Source organism: Mustelus asterias, chromosome 24 (genome assembly GCF_964213995.1).
Source record: "Mustelus asterias chromosome 24, sMusAst1.hap1.1, whole genome shotgun sequence".
NCBI classification, from domain to species: domain Eukaryota; kingdom Metazoa; phylum Chordata; class Chondrichthyes; order Carcharhiniformes; family Triakidae; genus Mustelus; species Mustelus asterias.
In genome coordinates, this window is record NC_135824.1 from 1,499,088 (window position 1) to 1,521,707 (window position 22,620).

General features: G+C 52.1%; 1 protein-coding gene across 1 annotated transcript in view; it reads right to left on the bottom strand.

Moving 5' to 3' along the window:
• Positions 1-22,620, bottom strand: part of homer2 (homer scaffold protein 2) — a 39,559-nt gene that overhangs the window by 530 nt on the left and 16,409 nt on the right. Inside the window, exons 2-4 of the mRNA XM_078241892.1 lie at positions 16,441-16,597; positions 4,843-4,974; positions 3,978-4,070 (exon numbers count right to left, since the gene is read on the bottom strand). Coding sequence (XP_078098018.1) covers positions 3,978-4,070; positions 4,843-4,974; positions 16,441-16,597 — 382 coding nt within the window. The remainder of the gene's footprint in view (positions 1-3,977; positions 4,071-4,842; positions 4,975-16,440; positions 16,598-22,620) is intronic.

Below are 22,620 nucleotides of genomic sequence, written 5' to 3' on the forward strand. Positions count from 1 at the left end.
GAAAGAGGACCAATCAGGAGATTAATGGCAGTAACTGCGTCTGGTCCCTGCATCTTCTGTCCTCACCTCACACTCCAGTGGGAGAGATGAGTGGGAGAAAAGTTGTCTTTAGAGAGTCTCTAGAAGTTTCTCTCTGGTCAGTTTATCTCTCTCTTTCTGCATCCTTCCCTAAACATTGAGAGTTGCTGGTGTGCCTGTCTCCCACACACAGTCAATAACTCTCATTAAATTAAGACCTGATAGAAGTCTACAAGATTATGAGAGGCATGGACAGAGTGGATAGTCAGAAGCTTTTTCCCAGGATGGAAGAGTCAATTACTAGGGGGCATACGTTTAAGGTGCGAGGGGCAAGGTTTAAAGGAGATGTACAAGGCAGATTTTTTACACAGAGAGTAGTGGGTGCCTGGAACTCGTTGCCGGGGGAGGTAGTGGAAGCAGATACGGTAGTGACTTCTAAGGGGCATCTTGACAAGTACATGAATAGGATGGGAATGGAGGGATATGGTCCCCGGAAGGGTAGGGGGTTTTAGTTAAGCCAGCATGGTCAGCGCAGGCTTGGAGGGCCGAAGGGCCTGTTCCTGTGCTGTAATTTTCTTTGTTCTTTGTTCTAAATGTCCTGTGTATAAATTATCCAAGACACAAACTAACTCAATTGAAATAATGGTGGGATTCACTGCAACATAGACAACAGGAAATAAATGGGGACATTCCTGGACTAATAATCTAGAGATCAGGAGTTCAAATCTTACCACAATGGTTTCAGAAGTTTAATTCAGTTTATGTAAAATAAATCTCAAAATAAAGAACTAAATTCAATAAAAGTGACCATAAAATGTTCATATTGTCGGCAAAAAACCCACCTGGGTCACTAATGTCCTTTAGGGACGGAAACCTGCCGTCTTTACCCCCGTCTGGCCTACATGTGACACCAACCCTCCAACCACAACAACCGGGTACGACTCCAATCAGCTGAGAGTTTTTCCTGATTCCCATTAACTCCAATTTTGCTAGGGCTCCTTGATGCCACACCCGGTTGAATGCGGCCTTGATGCCAAGGGCTGTCACTCTCACCTCACCTCTGGAATTCAGCTCTTTCGCTCATGTTTGAACCAAGGCTGCAATGAGGTCAGGAGCTGAGTGACCCTGGCAAAACCCAAACTGGGCATCACTGAGCAGGTTATTGCTGAGCAGGTGCTGCTTGATAGCGCTGTCGATAACCCCTTCCATTACTTTACTGATGATCGAGAGGAGACTGATTGGGCGGTAATTGGCCGGGTTGGATTTGTCCTACTTTTTGTGTACAGGACATACCTGGGCAATTTTCCACATTGCTGGGTAGATGCCAGTGCTGTAGCTGTACTGGAACAGCTTGGCTAGGGGAGTGGCAAGTTCTGGAGCACAAGTCTTCAGTACTATTGCTGAAATGTTATCAGGGCCCATTGCCTTTGCAGTATCCAGTGCCTTCAGCTATTTCTTGCTATCACGTGGAGTGAATCGAATTGGCTGGAGACTGGCTTCTGAGGTGCTGGGGACCACTGGAGGAGGCCGAGATGGATCATCCACTCGATACTTCTGGCTCAAGATTACTGTGAATTCTTCAGTCTTATCTTTTGCACTGATGTGCTGGGCTCCTCCATCATTGAGGATGAGGATATTTGTGGAGCCTCCTCCAGTAAGTTGTTTAACTGTCCACTAACATTCACTACCATAGTCCTGTGTTGTAGCTTCACCAATGTTGACACTCATTTTTAGGTATGCCTGGTGTTGCTCCTGGCATGCCCTCCTGCACCTTGGCTGATCCCCTGACTTGGTGGTAATGGTAGAGTGGGGCAAATGCCAGGCCATGAGATTGCCCACAGTGTAAAGTTTATTTATTAGTCACAAGTAGGCTTACATTCACACTATAATGAAGTTACTGTGAAAATCCCCTAGTCACCACACTTTGGCACCTGTTGGGGTACACCGAGGGAGAATTTAGCATGGCCAATCCACCTAACCTGCACATCTTTGGACTGTAGGTGGAAACCGGAGCACTCAGAGGAAACCCACGCAGACACAGGGAGGACGTGCAAACTCCACACAGGCAGTGACCCAAGCCGGGAATCGAACCCCAGTCCCTGGAGCTGTGAGGTAGCAGTACCACCGGATGTCCAACTTTGAGTTGCTAGATCTGTTCAAAGTCTATTCCATTTAACATATTGTTACAGCCAAAGAACATAAGAACATAAGAAATAGGAGCAGGAGTAGGCCACCTAGCCCCTCGAGCCTGCCCCACCATTCAATAAGATCATGGCTGATCCGAAGTGGATCAGTTCCATTGGGGGATCCTCAATGTGAAGAGGGGACTTTGTCTCCACAAGGACTGTGTGGTGGTCACTCCTACCAATACTGCCATGGACAGCTGCATCTGCAACAAGTAGATTGGCAAGGATGAGATAAATAGGTCTTCCCTCTTGTTGGTTCCTTCACCACTTGCCACAGTCCCAGTCGAGCAACGATGTCCTTTAGGACCTGGCTAGCTCGACCTGTGGTGATATCACTGAGTCACTCTTGGTGATGGACATTGAAGCCCCCCACCCAGAGTACATTCTGTGCTCCTGCCACCCTCTGTGCTTCCTTCAAGTGTCATTCCACATGGAGGAATACTGATTCACCAGCTGTGGTGATCATCAGCAGGAGATTTCCTGTTTCATGTTTGACCTGATCCAGAGTCGATATATAGGATTCCCAGGGCAACTCCCTCCCGACTGTATACCACTGCACCCACCTCTGCTGGGTCTGTCCTGCCAATGGGACAGGACATATCCAGGGATGGTAATGGTGGTGTCTGGGGAGTTATCTGTAAGGTATGACTCCGTGAGAATGACTATGTCAGGCTGTTGCTTGACTAGTCTGTGAGACAGCTCTCCCAATTTTGGCACTAGCCCCCAGATGTTAGTAAGGAGGAGTTAGCCAGTTAGGCAGGGCTGGATTTGCCGTTGTCATTTCCGCTGCATAGGTCGATGGCGGGTGGTCTGTCTGGTTTCATTCCTTTTCGTAAGTTTCACAGTAGTTTCATTGAACTGTGTGTCTCACTTGGCCATTTCCGAGGGCAGTTAAGAGTCAACCACATTGCTGTGGTTCTGGAATCACATGTAGGCCAGACCAGGTAAGGACGGCAGATTTCCTTCCCTAAAGGACATTAGTGAACCAGATGGGTTTTATAAATGATAATAGTTTCACAATCACTATTATCGAGACTAGCTTTTTAATTGAGATTTATGAACTGAATTTACCAGATGCTGTTCTGGGATTCGAACTTGTGTCCCTTGGATTCTTAGCAATGCAGCGTTGCCTCCCCCAGACTCTTCAATATCGTTTGAAATGCCCATCCATCAAGGATAAGTGGGGGCTGGAAATAAACCAGCCTTGCTCCTGCCTCAGCAAAGGGATATCTCTGGGTTTGCAATGTGGGCTGTGCTTCACAACAGGGTCTGAAGAGTTTAATCCTTTCTTTGAATTTTAAAATGATCGTGAATCTTGAAAGGTTCATCGCAGGGTCTCTGATCTGTGTCTTCCACAATCTATCATTATCATATGTTACTGCACTAAATGAAGTGAGCTGGAAGCTGGCGTGAATCATGGTCTCTACAAATGGGCAGAGGGGATTTATGGGGATAGGAGGTGGGAGCTGAGAGTGTGAGGTATTAGTGTCAGCATCAGAACCAGAATTAAACAGCTGATCAATAACTAAACTCTCTCTCAGCCTGAACACTGGCCACACAAACCAAGTTTCAAATTCTCAGATAGCTTTCAATGGGATATGGGTGTCATTAGCAAGGCCATTTATTACCCATCCATAATTGCCCCTGGGAAGATTGGGGTGAGCTGCCTTCTTGAACCGCTGCAGCCAATGTGGTGTAGGTACACCCACAGTGCTGTTAGGGAGGAATCGTAACCTAATGATGATCTCATGCTTACGGGACAGGTATACTTACACGAGAATGGTTACTCGAAGTTTCGGTTTTCTCCTGCGAACGATCTCTCGCCAGTCTCGCCGCCTCTTTAACTTCCTGAAACTTCTCTGCAAACTGCAATATATTGAATTGGAGTTATGGGATTGAGTGATGTTCAGACAGTGACAGTGAGTTACAAGAAACTAAATCTTGCAAAGGCTTCAGAAAATCTCACAAGGAGGCCCAATAGGCCAGTCCCGGTCAGACACATCAACCCGTCAGTCGTCCGAGCCCATTTATACTGTCCCTGATAAACTGTAACTCGGAAATTCACAATCTTCAAAACATTGATTGATCACCTGACTCCTCTTTTCCAAAAACAATCTCAATTCCTCACAGTTAGAAATCCCATCTCTCTGCCGCTCTCCTTGGATCCTAGAGGGGGTAATAACAATTGCACCATCACAACTGCCCAGCACCTTGTGTGATGACACTGTGCTATGTTCAAGGAGGGATTGCTTTAAGAATCAGTGTTAAGAATGAGTGTTTCCCCTCACTCCCTCTTTCCCCCCTCACTCCCTCTTTCCCCCCTCACTCCCTCTTTCCCCCCTCACTCCCTCTTTCCCCCCTCACTCCCTCTTTCCCCCCTCACTCCCTCATTTCCCCCCTCACTCCCTCTTTCCCCCCTCACTCCCTCTTTCCCCCCTCACTCCCTCTTTCCCCCCTCACTCCCTCTTTCCCCCCTCACTCCCTCTTTCCCCCCTCACTCCCTCTTTCCCCCCTCACTCCCTCTTTCCCCCCTCACTCCCTCTTTCCCCCCTCACTCCCTCTTTCCCCCCTCACTCCCTCTTTCCCCCTTCACTCCCTCTTGTTCCCCACCCTCTCCGCCCCCCTCCCTGGGATTTACCTTTGTTAAGTGTTGTTCCGAGGAGAAGCCCAGTCCAAAGACGGTGTTTGCCCTGCTGTCTGCCCATTGGCCGAACTTCTGCGAGGTTTTTGTGAAGGTCATGTTTGGGGTGACAGTGCTGTTTATAATTACCTGGGAGATACACGTAGAGAAATCCTGTCAGCATTGCAAAAACCTCAAACACAACACCCTGTCGAGAATTCCTTCTCCTTTTCCACTCCTCCTTGTTCTATTTCTCTCCTTAATGCCAGGTTCCCATGCCCGGATTACCAGATTAATGGGCTCACTGGTTCCCAGGTTACTGGATTACTAGGTTACCCAGTTACTGAATTACCAGTGTCACTCTCAGTCATGCTTAACCTGTGTTGTATGGGCACAATGCCATCCGATTCTGTTGTGCATCACACTGACTTTCGTTCTGAGATCGATGAAGTTTCTGTGATCCAGTGGTTTTATTGATTAAGTATTGGGGAAAAGGTGCCACCATCTAACACAACACTTCCTCATCAAACCCTCTCCTTATTACTAACTCCAGTGACAGGCATCAGTGAATCAAAAACACCTTATACAGACACAGCAGAAACTCACAACACAGTAACAGATCAAATAGTGAGCCTCTCACTCTTCATCTGGGCTCTGCATTGAATATTACATCATTACGTCTATTAACATCCCCATCAATACTGAACAAGTCAAGAGGAAAGGGAGAGATCACAGGCAAACTACAGGGACAGTAACCTGACGTAATGAAACTTCTTAAAGTCCAACAGGTTTATTTGGAATCACAGGCTTTCGGAGCGCTGCTCAGGTCACCTGATGAAGGGGCAGCGCTCCGAAGGCTTGTGATTCCAAATAAACCGTTGGACTTTAACCTGGTGTTGTGAGACTACTTACTGTTCCCACCCCAGTCCAATGCCGGCAACTCCACATCAAAAATACAGGGAACGAGAGAATGAGAGACAGGGAGGAAGAGAGAGAAGGAGAGAGAGAAGGAGAGAGAAAGATGAGAGAACAGAGACAGGGACAGAGGGAGGCAGGGAGAGAAACACTATTTATATAGCACCTTTTAAGATAATTCAAAGTACTTCATGGCCAATTAATTTTTTGAAGCGTAGTCGCTTTTAAAATGTAGCAACTAATTTGTGCACAGCAAGATTCCGCAAATAGCGATTGAGATAAGTGCCTAGATGATGTGTATTAATGATGTTGACTAAGGGAAGGACAGTGACAGGGGCACTGGATGGGTAAGCAGGAAATTAATCAGAGAGACACTGGTGACAGTGTTGGAATTGCAGAGTGATAACCACGCTCACTCTCGCAGGAACTGATACACAACACAATCATTTTCTTTGTCTTTTCTCTACCTTGAGGTCCGGGCAATGGAAGGGGAAATATTCTGCTGGTATCTATCTGCACCAGTCTGTTCAGTGAAAGGCTGCTAGATCCAGCTCAATGGGTTTGAGAGCTAAAAGCAGAACTCGAGACAGTGAAATGATGATATTGTTCTGCCGGGAGAACTGGGATTCTCGGCGCCCATTCAAACTCCAAACAGAACAATTCACACCAGACAAATGCATCTTAAAACAGCCTCTGATTTCCCTTTTCTAAAACCTGCAATCTCACGCCTGCTCCCTCCTCACTGACTCTCAAACACATCCCTCACAGGCTGAAAACAATAGTCACCAAATTTCAAGATTACTTCACTGGATTTAAAATATTTTGGGATGTCCTGAGGATGTGAAAAGTGCCATATAAATGTAACCTTTTCTTTGTTATCAGCAACACAAGGAACATTTCCCTAAAACTGCTCCACCTCCCCCCCCCCCCCCCCCCACCCCCACTCAGCCCTTCATTGTCATCATCACAGTGTTGGCACTATGCTGTGATTGGCTACTTTGAGAAGACATCTTCCTGAACATTACAGGAGTTATCTTCAGCTGTCACAGCCCTGAGAAAACTCAGCAACTGAATGTGAGACATGGAAGAAGGATTATCAAAAACTCTGACATTCTGGACAGCCTGAAGTGAAATAATTTTCATTAAATTACTATATGCAGCAGTAGTTGCACAGGCAAATAAACTGGCCAATTTATACTGTGGGGGATACCAACTGGGGAATAACTGCTGGGGATACCTGTGGGTGATATCTGCAGGGATACCAACAGAGGAATAACTGCAGGGGATACCTGCGGGTGATACCTGCTGGGGATACCAGCGGGGGATACATGCAGGGAATAACTGCAGGGGATAACTGTGAGGGATGCCTGCGGGGCATACGTGTGGAGAACCAAGATACAGTCTCAACAATGAGAGAGAAGAATCACAGCAGAGGTTCCTCCCTGGCTCAGGGACAGAGTGGAATTGGGAGTGGTTCAAAAGGAGACAATTCACCCCCACATTCTCAGAACCACTGAGAACTTGCTACTAAAAAATGGAAGGATGAGGAGTCCTGAAAGTATCTGAGGATATGTTTTCATATTCAGTATGAGGGATATGTTGTTTAATATTCAGTGTGTGGGGGGATATGTTGTTTTATATTCAGTGTGGAGGGGGATAATGTTGTTTTATATTCAGTGTGGAGGGGGATATGTTGTTTTATATTCAGTGTGGGGGGGATATGTTGTTTTATATTCAGTGTGGGGGGGATATGTTGTTTTATATTCAGTGTGTTGGGGGATATGTTGTTTATATTCAGAGTGTGGGGGATATGTTGTTTTATATTCAATGTGTGGGGGATATGTTGTTTTACATTCAGTGTGTGGAGGATATGTTGTTTTATATTCAGTGTTGGGGGGATATGTGTTTTATATTCAGTGTTGGGGGGATATGTTGTTTTATATTCAGTGTGGGGGGATATGTTGTTTTTATTCAGTGTGGAGGGGGATATGTTGTTTTATATTCAGTGTGGAGGGGGATATGTTGTTTTATATTCAGTGTGTTGGGGATATGTTGTTTTATATTCAGTGTGTGGGGATATGTTGTTTTATATTCAGTGTGTGGGGGATATGTTGTTTTATATTCAGTGTAGGGGGATATGTTGTTTTATATTCAATGTGTGGGGGATATGTGTTTATATTCAGTGTGTGGGGGGATATGTTGTTTATATTCAGCGTGAGGGGGATATGTTGTTTTATATTCAGTGTGTGGGGGGATATGTTGTTTATATTCAGTGTGTGGGGGGGATATGTTGTTTATATTCAGCGTGAGGGGGATATGTTGTTTTATATTCAGTGTGTTGGGGATATGTTGTTTTATATTCAGTGTGTGGGGGATATGTTGTTTTATATTGTGTGTGTGGGGGATATGTGGTTTTATATTCAGTGTGGTGAGGATATGTTGTTTTATATTCCGTGTGTGGGGGATATGTTGTTTATATTCAGTGTGTGGGGGATATGTTGTTTTATATTCAGTGTGGTGAGGATATGTTGTTTTATATTCCGTGTGTGGGGGATATGTTGTTTATATTCAGTGTGGGGAGGATATGTTGTTTTATATTCCGTGTGTGGGGGATATGCTGTTTTATATTTACCACTGTGTGAAACTGGTATATGCTCAGTGTATTATTGTGTTAACTCCACGAAGTCTGTTCCTGTGACGAAACACAGCCTGGGGACAGTCAGAGAGCAATTACTGCACCAGGGTGTGTAGAGTACACAATAGATATAGATGAAAGCAGATGTTTGGTTAATTTTTAATTCCTCCATCCCGAAGCTGCGGTCCAACTCTTCGTCAATGATTTTTGGTTAGGTACTGGATCGAGTCTCTGTCACTGCATTCTGAGCATCTCCTGGCCCCAGTCCTGAATATATCTTTCCCGGGATTAACCTTTGCCCCCTGATCCCCATCATAGTTCAGTTTGCATTGACCTGTTCAATCCCACCAACTCATACAAGCTTGTAAAAATTCCCTCTCACTCAGATTTGAAAGCTGTAAAACCACATTTGGGAACAGATACTGGATTAACAAAAATAATTTGATGAGAAACCTATGACTTATTTATTGGTTCAGCTGAGGACGCAGATTAAACATGACAGTAAGGTGTTTACTCAGGGAGAGATCTGCCTGGGAAATTCACCAACACAACATTCCAGCTCAACTCTGACTATCCAAACTCCAAGATTCAGACAGGCTAGCTCACCCTTTAACAAACCAGGAGAATTTAATGATAATTTTCTCATCCTACCGGCCTGGTGACCACACCCAGAACTGATTGGACTAATTGCTGTCTCCCTCCCCCACTCCTAAACTGGGGGCTCCTGCGAACCTCTAAACTCTCCTGATATTGGCAGGGAGTCTCAGTGAGCTGTCGCACTCCAGACTGCTGTATTTCTGTGCAGACCCTGTCCTGTGATGCCCTTATTTAAATCGCACACAAATTCACCAGGATTCCACAGTTTAAAATATTTTTAGCTTACAGGTTTTACACTCCTGAGTTTGGATATAATGTGATGTAACCATGGCAACCCAACAAGAATGAAATTATTCCCGTGCAGCCAGTCTTGGCGGAGTTAATCTGGAGATAATAATCCAAACTCACAAGCTGGTGATTGGGACAGAAACTGACTGAGGTTCACAGGGTTCGGAACAGCTCTGCTGCTTTCACCCAAACTGTCCCATTATTAAACTGGAGCAAAACAGCAGGTCTCAGCATTGCCCTTCCTGCCTGCAGCTCCCAGCTCCCCCTCTCCAACCCCCTCGCCTCCTGCCCCCCCCTCGCCCTCACCTGCCCCCCACTCGCCCTCACCTGCCCCCCCTCGCCCTCACCTGCCCCCCCTCGCCCTCACCTGCCCCCCTCGCCCTCACCTGCCCCCCCTCGCCCTCTCCACCCCCCTCGCCCCTCGCCCTCTCCACGTCCTCGCCCTCCCCACCCCCTCCCCCTCCCCACCCCCTCCCCCTCCCCACCCCATCCCCCTCCCCACCCCATCCCCCTCCCCACCTCCCTCACAACACCCTCGCCCTCCCCCTCTCCCTCTCCACCCCCTCCCCCATCCCCTCCCCCTCCACCCCATCCCCCCCCCTTCCCTCTCCACCCCCTCCGCTTCCCCACCCCCTCCCCACCCCTCTCCACCCCCTCCCCCTCCTCTCCACCCCCTCTCCCTCCCCCTCCCCACCCCCTCGCCCTCCCCACCCCCTCCCCACCCCCTCGCCCTCCCCCTCCCACTCGCCCTCCCCCTCCCCACCCCCTCGCCCTCCCCACCCCCTCGCCCTCCCCCTCGCCCTCGCCCTCCCCCTCGCCCTCCCCCTCGCCCTCGCCCTCCCCCTCCCCGCCCCCTCGCCCTCCCCGCCCCCTCGCCCTCCCCGCCCCCTCGCCCTCCCCGCCCCCTCGCCCTCCCCACCCCCTCGCCACCCCCTCGACCGCCCCCTCTCCACCCCCCTCTCCACCCCCTCGCCCCTCCCCCTCCCCACCCCTCGCCGTCCCCCTCTCCACCCCCTCGCCCTCCCCCTCCCACCCCCTCGCCCTCCCCCTCCCCACCCCCTCGCCCTCCCCCTCCCCACCCCCCTCGCCCTCCCCCCTCCTCCCCGTCTCCACCCCCTCGCCCTCCCCCTCTCCACCCCCTCTCCCGCCCCTCGCCCTCCCCCTCTCCCGCCCCCTCGCCCTCCCCCTCTCCCTCCCCCTCGCCCTCCCCCTCTCCCGCCCCCTCGCCCTCCCCTCGCCCGCCCCCTCGCCTGCCCCTCGCCCGCCCCCTCGCCCTCCCCTCGCCCGCCCCCTCGCCCTCCCCTCGCCCGCCCCCTCGCCCGCCCCCTCTCCACCCCCTCGCCCGCCCCCTCTCCACCCCCTCGCCCGCCCCCTCTCCACCCCCTCGCCCGCCCCCTCTCCACCCCCTCGCCCGCCCCCTCTCCACCCCTCGCCCGCCCCCTCTCCACCCCCTCGCCCGCCCCCTCTCCACCCCTCGCCCGCCCCTCTCCACCCCCTCGCCCGCCCCCTCTCCACCCCCTCGCCCGCCCCCTCTCCACCCCCTCGCCCGCCCCCTCTCCACCCCCTCGCCCTCCCCCTCCCCACCCCCTCGCCCTCCCCACCCCCTCGCCCTCCCCCTCCCCCTCCCCACCCCTCGCCCCTCCCCACCCCCTCGCCCTCCCCCTCCCCCTCCCCCTCGCCCTCCCCCTCCCCACCCCCTCGCCCTCCCCCTCCCCACCCCCTCGCCCTCCCCCTCCCCACCCCCTCGCCCTCCCCCCTCGCCCGCCCCCTCTCCACCCCCTCGCCCGCCCCCTCCCCCTCTCCCACCCCCTCGCCTCCCCTCCCCCCCACCCCCTCGCCCTCCCCCTCCCCACCCCCTCGCCCTCCCCCTCCCCACCCCCTCGCCCTCCCCCTCCCCACCCCCTCGCCCTCCCCCCCTCCCCACCCCCTCGCCCTCCCCCTCCCCACCCCCTCGCCCTCCCCCTCCCCACCCCCTCGCCCTCCCCCTCCCCACCCCCTCGCCCTCCCCCTCTCCACCCCCTCGCCCTCCCCCTCTCCACCCCCTCGCCTCCCCCTCTCCACCCCCTCGCCCTCCCCCTCTCCACCCCCTCGCCCTCCCCCTCTCCACCCCCTCGCCCTCCCCCTCTCCACCCCCTCGCCCTCCCCCCTCTCCACCCCCTCGCCCTCCCCCTCTCCACCCCCTCGCCCTCCCCCTCTCCACCCCCTCGCCCTCCCTCCTCTCCACCCCCTCGCCCTCCCCCTCTCCACCCCCTCGCCCTCCCCCTCTCCACCCCCTCGCCCTCCCCCTCTCCACCCCCTCGCCCTCCCCCCTCTCCACCCCCTCGCCCTCCCCCTCTCCACCCCCTCGCCCTCCCCCTCTCCACCCCCTCGCCCTCCCCCTCTCCACCCCCTCGCCCTCCCCCTCTCCACCCCCTCGCCCTCCCCCTCTCCACCCCCTCGCCCTCCCCCTCTCCACCCCCTCGCCCTCCCCCTCGCCCTCCCCCTCTCCACCCCCTCGCCCTCCCCCTCTCCACCCCCTCTCCACCCCCTCGCCCTCCCCCTCTCCTCCCCCTCTCCACCCCCTCGCCCTCCCCCTCTCCACCCCCTCGCCCTCCCCCTCTCCACCCCCTCGCCCTCCCCCTCTCCACCCCCTCGCCCTCCCCTCTCCACCCCCTCGCCCTCCCCCTCTCCACCCCCTCGCCCTCCCCCTCTCCACCCCCTCGCCCTCCCCCTCTCCACCCCCTCGCCCTCCCCCTCTCCACCCCCTCGCCCTCCCCCTCTCCACCCCCTCGCCCTCCCCCTCTCCACCCCCTCGCCCTCCCCTCGCCCTCCCCTCGCCTTCCCCCTCTCCACCCCCTCTCCACCCCCTCGCCCTCCCCCTCTCCACCCCCTCGCCCTCCCCCTCTCCACCCCCTCGCCCTCCCCTCCCCACCCCTCGCCCTCCCCTCCCCACCCCCTCGCCCTCCCCTCCCCACCCCCTCCCCTCCCCACCCCCTCCCCTCCCCACCCCCTCCCCTCCCCACCCCCTCCCCACCCCCTCCCCTCCCCACCCCCTCCCCACCCCCTCCCCACCCCCTCCCCTCCCCCACCCCCTCCCCTCGCCCTCCCCTCCCCACCCCCTCGCCCTCCCCTCCCCACCCCCTCGCCTCCCCTCCCCACCCCCTCGCCCTCCCCCCCTCGCCCTCCCCCCCTCGCCCTCCCCCCCTCGCCCTCCCCCCCCCTTCGCCCTCCCCACCTCCACCCCCTCACCCTCCCCCTCCCCACCTCCTCCCCCTCCCCACCTCCTCCCCACCCCCTCCCCACCCCACCACCCCCTCCCCACCCCACCACCCCCTCCCTCCACCCCCCCCTCCACCCCCCCCTCCACCCCCCCCCTCTCCACCCCCCCCCTCTCCACCCCCCCTCTCCACCCCCCCCCCCCCCCTCCACCCCCCCCCCCTCTCCACCCCCCCCCTCTCCACCCCCCCCTCTCCACCCCCCCCCCTCTCCACCCCCCCCCCTCTCCACCCCCCCCCCTCTTCCACCCCCCCCCCCTCTCCACCCCCCCCCTCTCCACCCCCCCCCCTTCTCCATCCCCCCTGCACCCCTCGCCCTCTCCACCCCTCGCCCTCTCCATCCCCTGGAGGCAGGAATTTTCCAAACCCGGAGAGAGGAGGAACTTCCTGCTCATTGCACTTGGAGCTGGGATCAGGGAATGGAGGCCAGGAGTTGGGAGCAGGATCTGGAATCACCAGCCAGCATTCCGAGTGGGATTGTCTGGCCGCCTCCCACAGTGTTTTCCGGTACCAGAGGCAGCTCGCCATTGGCCACTGACAGGATCTTCCGCTCCCACCGATGTGTCCGGCGTTTTGCCAACATTGCCCATTCGCCACTGGGGAATCTGTTGCTGGGGTCACCTTCGGAGGCACAGAAAGATCCCACCGGCAGGATGGAATTTCTGGCCCAATGTCTTCCTGTGAAACCAATGACCAAACAGAGAGAAACTGGCAGAAACTGGAGTCGGAAAGATTCAACATCAACTTCTCAAAGGCAATTAGGAACAGGGAAGGAAGTGTAATCTGGCAGCGACCTCCTCATCCCCGGAACAAACAAAATTAACAGGATAGCATAGTGGAGGGCGATACGGTGGCACAGTGATTAGCACTCCTGCCTCACAGCACCAGGGACCCGGGTTCAATTCTGGCCTCGGGTCACTGTCTGTGTGGAGTCTGCACGTTCTCCCCGTGTCTGCGTGGGTTTTCCTCCGGGTGCTCCGGTTTCCTCCCACAGTCCAAAGATGTGCGGGTTAGGTGGATTGGCCATGCTAAATTACCCCTTAGTGTCAGGGGGACTAGCTAGGGTAAATGCATGGGGGTTGTGGGATGGGGCCTGGGTGGGATTGTTGTCAGTGTAGACTCGATGAGCTGAATGACCTCCTTCTGCACTGTAGGGAATTCTATGAAAATTGTGGGTTTGACAGGATCAGGGGTTATGGGTCAGTGGGGTCAGAGGGCCGGGGTCATGGGGCCAGGGTCATGGGGCCGGGGTCATTGGGTGTGGACAGGAACTGAGAGGGAGCTGAAAGAGAGTCAGTGTCAGTAGGAAAGCCACAATTTAATGTTCTAATTTTAGCAGCAACTGATTTTATCTCCGTAAAGATCCTGCAGTTTGATCATTTTTACCCCACTCCAGCAGTCTGTGTAACAGTGCGTATGAGAGCAAACTCCCTTGTTGCTGCGTTACCAGATGGGTGACACAGTGGTTAGCATTGCTGCCTCACAGCGCCAGGGACCCGGGTTCGATTCCCGGTTTCACTGTCTGTGTGGAGGTTGCACGTTCTCCCTGTGTCCGCGTGGGTTTCCTCCCACAGTCTGAAAGACCTGCTAGTTAGGGTGCATTGACCCCAATAGGCACCGGGATGTGGTGACATGGGGAATTTCAGAGTAACTCCATTGCCCCCGCCCCCACTTGGGGTCACACTCGCTTCCACCATCGGTTCCCATCCCCCTGCTACATTAGTTTAAACCCTCCCCAACAGCACGAGCAAACACTCCCCTCGGACCATTGGTTCCAGTCATAGAATCATAGAACCCCTACAGTGCAGGAGGAGACCATTCAGCCCATTGAGACTGCACTGACAACATTCCCACCCAGGCCCTATCCCCGTAACCCCACATATTTACCCCGCCAATCCCTCTAACTTCCGCATCCTGGGACACTAAGGGGCAATTTAGCACGGCCAATCAACCTAACCCGCACATCTTTGAACTGTGGGAGGAAACCGGAGCACCCGGAGGAAACCCACGCAGACACGGGCGAAAGTGCAAACTTCACACAGACAGTGACCGAAGCCAGGAATTGAACCCAGGTTCCTGGAGCTGTGAGGCAACAGTGCTAATCACTGTGCTACCGTGCCGCCCCAGGTGCAAACCATCCGATTTGTACTGGTCCCACCTCCCCCAGAACCGTTCCAATGTCCCTGGAATTTGAATCCCTCCCTCTTGCACCATCCTTCAAGCCACATATTCATCTTAGCAATCCTGAAATTACTACCTTTGAGGTCCTACTTTTTAGTTTAACTCCTAACTCCCTAAATTCAGCTTGTAGGACCTCGTCCCATTTTTTACCTAGATCGTTGGTGCCTATATGCACCATGACAGCTGGCTGTTCACCCTCCCCCTCCAGAATGTCCTGCAGCCGCTCCGAGACATCCTTGACCCTTGCACCTGGGAGACAACATACCATCCTGGAGTCTCGTTTGCGTCCGCAGAAATGCCCGTCTCTTCCCCTTACAATTGAGTCCCCTATCACTATCGCTCTGCCACTCTTTAGCCTGCCCTCCTGTGTAGAGGAACCAGCCATGGTGCCATGAACCTGGCTGCTGCCACCTTCCCCTGGTGAGCCATCTCCCCCAACAGTATCCAAAACGGTGTATCTGTTTTGGAAGGAGATGACTGCAGGGGACCCCTGCACTGCCTTCCTACTCTTCCTCTGTCTGGTGGTCACCCATTCCCTATGTCCCTCAGTAATTTTTATCTGCGCTGTGACCAACTCACTGAACGTGCAATCCACGACTTCCTCAGCATCGTGGATGCTCCGAAGTGACTCCATCCACAGCTCCAGAGCCGTCAAGCTGCAGTTGGACACACTTCCTGCGTGTGAAGGAGCCAGGGACACGGGAAGGGTCCCTGAATTCCCACATTGCACTAGAGGAGCATGACACGGAACTGGGATCTCCTGCCATGACTTCACTCTTAAGTTAACTTACAACAACAACAACAACAACAACTGCAATGCCAAGAGGGAAAAAAAAAGAAAAACTACTTACCAGTCACCAGCCAATCACTTACCTGCTGGCTGTGACGGCACAATTCGATTTCTTTTTCCCTCTCACCATCCAGGACAAAGCTTCACTGCTACCCTTCCACAAAGTCACTCCCTCCAGCCCCGGTGAACAGTAACAGCTGTGCGCACCATCTACAAAATGCAACCACTCACCAAGGCTTCTTAGGCAGCACCTTCCAAACCCATGACCACTACCGTCTAGGACAAGAGCAGCAAATACCTGGGAACACCACCACCTGCAAGTTCCCCTCCAAGTCACTCACCATCCTGGCTTGGAAATATATTGCCGTCCTTTCACTGTCACTGGGTCAAAATCCTAGAACTCCCTCCCTAACAGCACTGTGGGTGTACCTACGCCTCAGGGACTGCAGTGATTCAAGAAGGCAGCTCACCACCACCATCTCAAGGGCAACTAGGGATGGGCAATAAATGTTGGCCCAGCCAACGACACCCACATCTTGTGAAAAGAATGAGAGAGGTTTCAGTTTGTTAGCTGATGGTTCTGCTCTATAACATTCACCCAGTCTCTCTCACCCGGTACTCAGATCCCAGACTCCAAACAACTGCTGATGGAGATGCGATTGCCTGGCAACGTCCATTCAATAACCCCTCACTATGGCCAGTGCCTGCCCCTCACTGCAGGCAGCGCCGCAAGCAGCCCTCACTCCATCCCCTGCCACCCCGCCCCACACAGCCCCGCCCCCCCGCCCCAGACAGTGCCCATCCCCTCACCGCAAGCAGCCACACCCCCCAGCGCCGCAGGCAGCCTCCGCCCTGCCACCCACCCCCCTGCCCCTTGCAGCCCCCTCCCCCCGCCGCAGAAAGCGCCCGCCCGGCTCCCACCGCAGACAGCGCCCGGCTCCCACCGCAGTCCTTACCTTGGCTCCATCCACACTGATGATCCGGTAACTGTTCCTGGTCCCATCGTAGAAATAGGAGACGGTGAGAGCCTGCTTTCCTGCTGGGACCCAGTTCTTCTTGGTGGCAGGGTCAATCTGGAAGACATGTGCTCTGCTGGTGAAGATTGGCTGTTCTCTGGAATGAAGGAGAGGGAGAGAAGCAGCCATTGAGTTAACGCTGATCGAGATGCTGCAGAATGGGAGAGATTATTGAGCATAGTTCACATCATCAGCCTTTCCCTGGGGATTCTGGTCAGTTTGTTCCAAGATTCAGAATAGCTGTGCTATCCAACTCAGCATTTAGCTGCAACCCTACACTATCTGCACCATGTGACTGAGACATGACCTCCGAGTCAGCCCCGGTCCCTTAAGTGCTCTCATTACCCATCGCTCCAGCGCAACCTGACACCAACTGCCCAGTTCAGCCTCTGAAAGTGGCCCAGAGTTAGACCGAGTCAAACAGGACCCCCACTGGACATGCTGTGACTCATCAACCTCACACAAACACAACACTTGCTGCTTCCAGCTACTGTTTATCCAGCTCTCCTAATCACAAGTGAATTATTCAGATAACCAGACAGATTATTTTCAATCTGTATTACATTAAATATTAATACAGCAGGAATTGAGAGAGAGAGAGAGACAGGCAGAGAGAGCGGGAGACGGGCAGAGAGAACGGGAGACGGGCAGAGAGAGGCATTAGTCCACAAGATATAAGATATAGGAGCAGAATTAGGCCATTCGGCCCATCGAGTCCGATCCACAATTCGATATGCTCCTCATCCCAATTTTCTTGCCTTCTCCCCATAACCCTTCAACCCATTACCAGGCGGCACGGTAGCACAGTGGTTGGCACTGCTGCTTCACAGCTCCAGGGACCCGGGTTCGAGTCCCGGCTTGGGTCACTGTCTGTGTGGAGTCTGCACGTTCTCCCCGTGTCTGCGTGGGTTTCCACCGGGTGCTCCGGTTTCCTCCCACAGTCCAAAGCTGTGCGGGTTAGGTTGATTGGCCATGCTAAAATTGCCTTAGTATCCTGAGATGCGTAGGTTAAAGGGATTAGTGGGTAAATATGTAGGGATAAGGGGGTAGGGCCTAGGTGGGATTGTGGTTGGTGCAGACTCGATTGGCCGAATGGCCTCTTTCTGTACTGTAGGGTTTCTATGATTCTATAATTAAAAATCTGTCTAACTCCTCCTTTAAATTTACTCACTGTCCCAGCATCCACCGCACTTTGGGGTAGCGAATTCCACAGATTCACAACCCTTTGGGAGAAGTATTTTCTCCTCAACTCTGTTTTAAATTTGCTGCCCCTTATCCTAAGACTATGACCTCTCGTCCTAGAATGCCCCACAAGAAGAAGCGTCCGCCCCACGTCTACTTTATCCGTACCTTTTATCACCTTGAATACCTCAATTTGATCTCCCGTCATTCTTCTAAATTCCAGAGAGTATCGGCCTAAACTGTTCAATCTCTCTTCATACGACAAACCCCTCATCTCTGGAATCAATCCAGTGAACCTCCTCTGAACTGCCTCCAATGTCACTACATCTTTCCTCAAATAAGGAGACCAAAACTGCACAATACTCCAGGTACGGCCTCACCAATGCCTTGTATAGTTGCAACAATACTTCCTTACCTTTGTACTCTATTCCTTTAGCGATAAATGTTAACATTCCATTCACTTTCTTTATTATCTGCTGTACCTGCATGCCAGTTTTCTGTGACTCATGAACGAGGACACCCAGATCCCTCTGCACTGGAACTCCCCGAAGTCTCTCTCCATTTAGATAATAAGTTGTTTTCCCATTTTTCCAACCAAAATGCATGACCTCATATTTATCCACTGTTAAACTCCATCTGCCACATTTTGGTCCACTCTCCTAACCTATCTATATTCATTTGTAAGGTTCTTGTTTCCTCATTGCAACTTATTGTCCTGCCTATTTTTGTGTCATTTGCAGATTTGGCTATAGAGCCTTCTATCCCTGTATCCAAGTCATTAACATCGATTGCAAATAGCTGGGGCTCAAGGAGAGAGAGAGAGAAAACCCATTCATCCCAACTCTGTCACCTATCCAAGCTAATAAATTAGCACTAATCCCATGTGACCAAACTTGTGAATTAACCTTGTGTGGCACCTTATCAAATGGCTTCTGGAAGTCCAGATATACTACATCTACTGGATCCCCATTATTCACTTTGCTTGTTACATCCTCAAAGAACTCTAGCAAATTAGTCAAACATGAATTGCCTTTCATAAAACCATGCTGACTCTGATGGATAGCGTTTTGAATTTCCAAATGTCCTGATATTGCTTCTTTGATAATTGATTCTAACAATTTCCCAACAACAGATGTTAAACTAACTGCTCTGTAATTTCCCACATTTTGCCTCCCTCCCTTTTTGAATAAGGGCGTTACATCAGCATTTTTCCAATCCACTGGAACCTTTCCTGTGTCCAGGGAATTTTGGAAAATTATAACCAATGGATCCACTATGTCTGCCACCACTTCCTTTAATACTCGAGGATGTAGGCCATCAAGCCCGGGGGACTTGTCTGCCCTCAATCCCAATAATTTGCTGAGTACCTTTTCCCTATCGATGTTGATTGTTCTAAGCTCTACGCTTTCTATTAACCTCTGACTTGCCCGTTCCTATAGGAATGGTACTAGTGTCCTCCACCGTGAAAACTGAGGCCAAGTATTGATGCTCTATATGGCATGCACTGGGAGATTGAGTGGGTTCCAGTGAGTAGCTGCTTCCTGGCTAATTTTTCCCCATTGAGGGGGTCTCTGGGAATCTGTCTTCCTGGATACAAATCCAGGGTCTGTGGCTGAGGCAAAAATATGTGACCATTGAAATTTGGATAAGATGGACAAAGTAGCCTGGATTACCAGGATGTGGTCAGGAGAGCTGGTAAATGTGATTGGGACAATTTGCCCATGTGGAGAATCAATTTTGACACTGACGAATGGGCCGAATGGCCTTTGTCCCTGCTGTAATTTCCAATCCAATCTTAACCTGAGAAAATGAGAGGATTGAGTAGAGGGTGAAAGAGCACAAACTGAGAGAAAAATGAACATGAGCTGCACTGTGAAAGTCCCGAATTATAACTGACATTATTCCCCTGACCTGAGAGAGCAGAAATCTTCCACCAAAATCAAACAGAGATTCTAATACTAATGGCTGCACTGAGAGGGGGATAGCAGAGAGAGGGAGCGAGAGCACCGAGTGAGGAGTGTAGGAACATGGTGGGTCAGGGTCCCTGGGGGCAGTGAACATGACCGGGAGCTGGGGGTACACAGCGAGCAGGAGACAGAGGCACATTGGGCACATTGCTATCCTCACAGCCCCAATCAGCAGGTGAAATCCATGCTGGGACCTCAATCAGGGGCGGAGCCTGTGCTGCTGATGTTTTCCATTTACTCCTCAGACATTTGGACATCTCTGACATCACTTAAAGCAGCCTGTACCTCTTAAAGGGACATTGCAGTCTGGGCATGAAAAAAATGTTGCTATAAATAGAACTCCAGAGGTCCCGTGATGTGTATTGGAGGTTCTCAACTCTGATCTCTGGGGGAACAGGAAGCTTTCAGTTGTCACTGGGAAGAGGTCATTGATGAGGTCAATGCCAGGAGCTTAGCTCCCAGGACATGGACATAGTGATTGAAGTAGTTCCATGCTGAGCTGTTAAGAATATCACTCTTTCCCTCACTACTCACAACACTTCACTCCCCATTTCCCTTCAACTCCCAAAATCTCTGAGCCACACACTCCACCTCCCACTTACATTTTTATCTTATTCGTTCAAAGGATATGGGCATCACTGGCTGGGCCAGCATTTATTACCCAACCCCAATTACCACTTGAGAAGATGGTGGTGAGCTGCCTTCTTGAACCGTTGCAATCCATGTCCCCCCGTGCCGACACTAAAGTTAAGAATGCCCACCAACGGCTTTACTTTTTCAGAAGACTAAGGAAATCTGGCATGTCAACTACGACTCTCACCAACTTTTACAGTTGCACCATAGAAAGCATTCTTTCTGGTTGTATCACAGCTTGGTATGGCTCCTGCTCTGTCCAAGACTGCAAGAAACTACAAAAGGTCGTGAGTGTAGCCCAATCCATCACGCAAACCAGCCTCCCATCCATTGACTCTACATTTCCCACTGCCTCGGCAAAGCAGCCAGCATAATTAAGTACCCCAAGCATCCCAGAAATGCTCTCTTCCACCTTCTTCCGTCAGGAAAAAGATACAAAATTCTGAGGTCACGGACCAACCAACTCAAGAACGGCTTCTTCCCTGCTGCTGTCAGACTTTTGAATGGACTTACTTTGCATTAAGTTAATCTTTCTCTACATCCTAGCTATGATTGTAACACTACATTCTGCAATCTCTCCTTTCCTTCTCTATGAACGGTATGCTTTGTCTGTATAGTGTGCACCAACAATACTTTTCACTGTATGCTAATACATGTGACAATAATAAGTCAAATCAAATGTGGTGTCGGTACACCCAATGTGCTTTTAGGGAGAGAGTTCCAGGATTTTGACCCAGCGACAGTGGAGGAATGGCGGTATATTTCCAAGCTGAAATGGTGAATGGTTTGGAGTGAAACTTCCAGGTGGTGGTGTTCCCAGGTATTGAGATTTTCACACCTAGTGTCTCCTTCCAAGACCTCACACTCACATTGATATTACAACACTCACTGACCCCATTCACATCTCACAAACCGTCTGCGATAGACGCACTCTCTATACAACTCTTTAACCCTACATAGTTTCATTCAGGAACAGGAGTATAGGTCAGGACACATTAACCCCACATGAACCAGATGTGTGAGGTTTCCACTTGCTCCTTTTTGTGCCCAGTGGGGACTGTCCAAACCCTCAGATTATGGTGTAGCTTTTCACTGCATTGTTCTAGTAAACGCATGAGATTCTCGGAGTGACAGAAGAGTTTGCTAATCTCATGGCAAAAGCCGAGCTCAGTACAAAGTCTCTTTTTGAAACGAACGTTAATCCGAGTGGCGGCTCTATGTATAACTGGACCACAGGAGGGGTTTCACTGAATTGCTGGACAGTTTGCCACAATTGGCCTCAGTATCAGTGGGTTCCCCTACGGTCTGGTTAAGGTTCTGCTACCTCTCACAGTCGATATTCACTAGGTTCTCACATAAAGAATAGAAACAGGCGGGCTCCTGGAAGGTGACAATGGATGTGAACCTTTCTCAGCTTGTGGGGGGGGGGGGGGGTGGTATTGTCAAAACATACCTTCAATATACACAAGGGCTCTGCTCCCGCAGCCTCTGTGGCAAGGAGTTCCAAAGATTCACAACCCTCAGAGAGAAGAAATTCCCCCTCATCTCAGTCTTAAATCGAGGGTATGTCCCCTGGTCATAAATTCTCAAAAGGAGGAACATTCTCCAATAAAGGCGTTGGTTTCTGTAGCACTTCCTGACTGAACCAGGAAACAAACACTTCAAACATTTGCAGCAATCCCCAAAGCCACTGACTTCAACATGTTGCCCTCTCCCACTCACCCTCACTGAATGTACAAACTTTTGAATCACTTCAGCAACTGCTGAATCAACCTAGATCATCTCATTTCAGTCAACATCATGTTATAAACATGCCATCAACATAGGACAATCAGGGAAATGATCATCACACGTGACAGTGTGGGGCAGAAATGTGACACACATGGGACCATGTTATAAAATTATTCAATATTATATCTTTCCTGACCCAAGTTTGACAATTTTAATCTGGTTTCTATCAATTTCCCTCAGGAAGGAGGACAGAACGCAAAATAGTAGCAGCCATGAGCACCATCTGCAAGATTCACTGCAGGAACTCACCAAGGCTCCTTAGGCAGCATCTTCCAAACCTGTGACCTCTACCATCTAGAAGGACAAGGATCAGTTAATGGTAGGGTAGGGTAAGGTGTTGGGGAGAGTTATAGAACAAACAGATCTAGGGGTACAGGTTCATAGCTCCTTGAAAGTAGAGTCACAGGTGGACAGAGTGGTGAGGAAGGCAATCGGCATGCTTGGTTTCATTGGTCAGAACATTGAATACAGGAGTTGGAACGTCTTGTTGAAGTTGTACAAGACATTGGTAAGGCCACACTTGGAATAGGGCTTTAAACTAAATAGT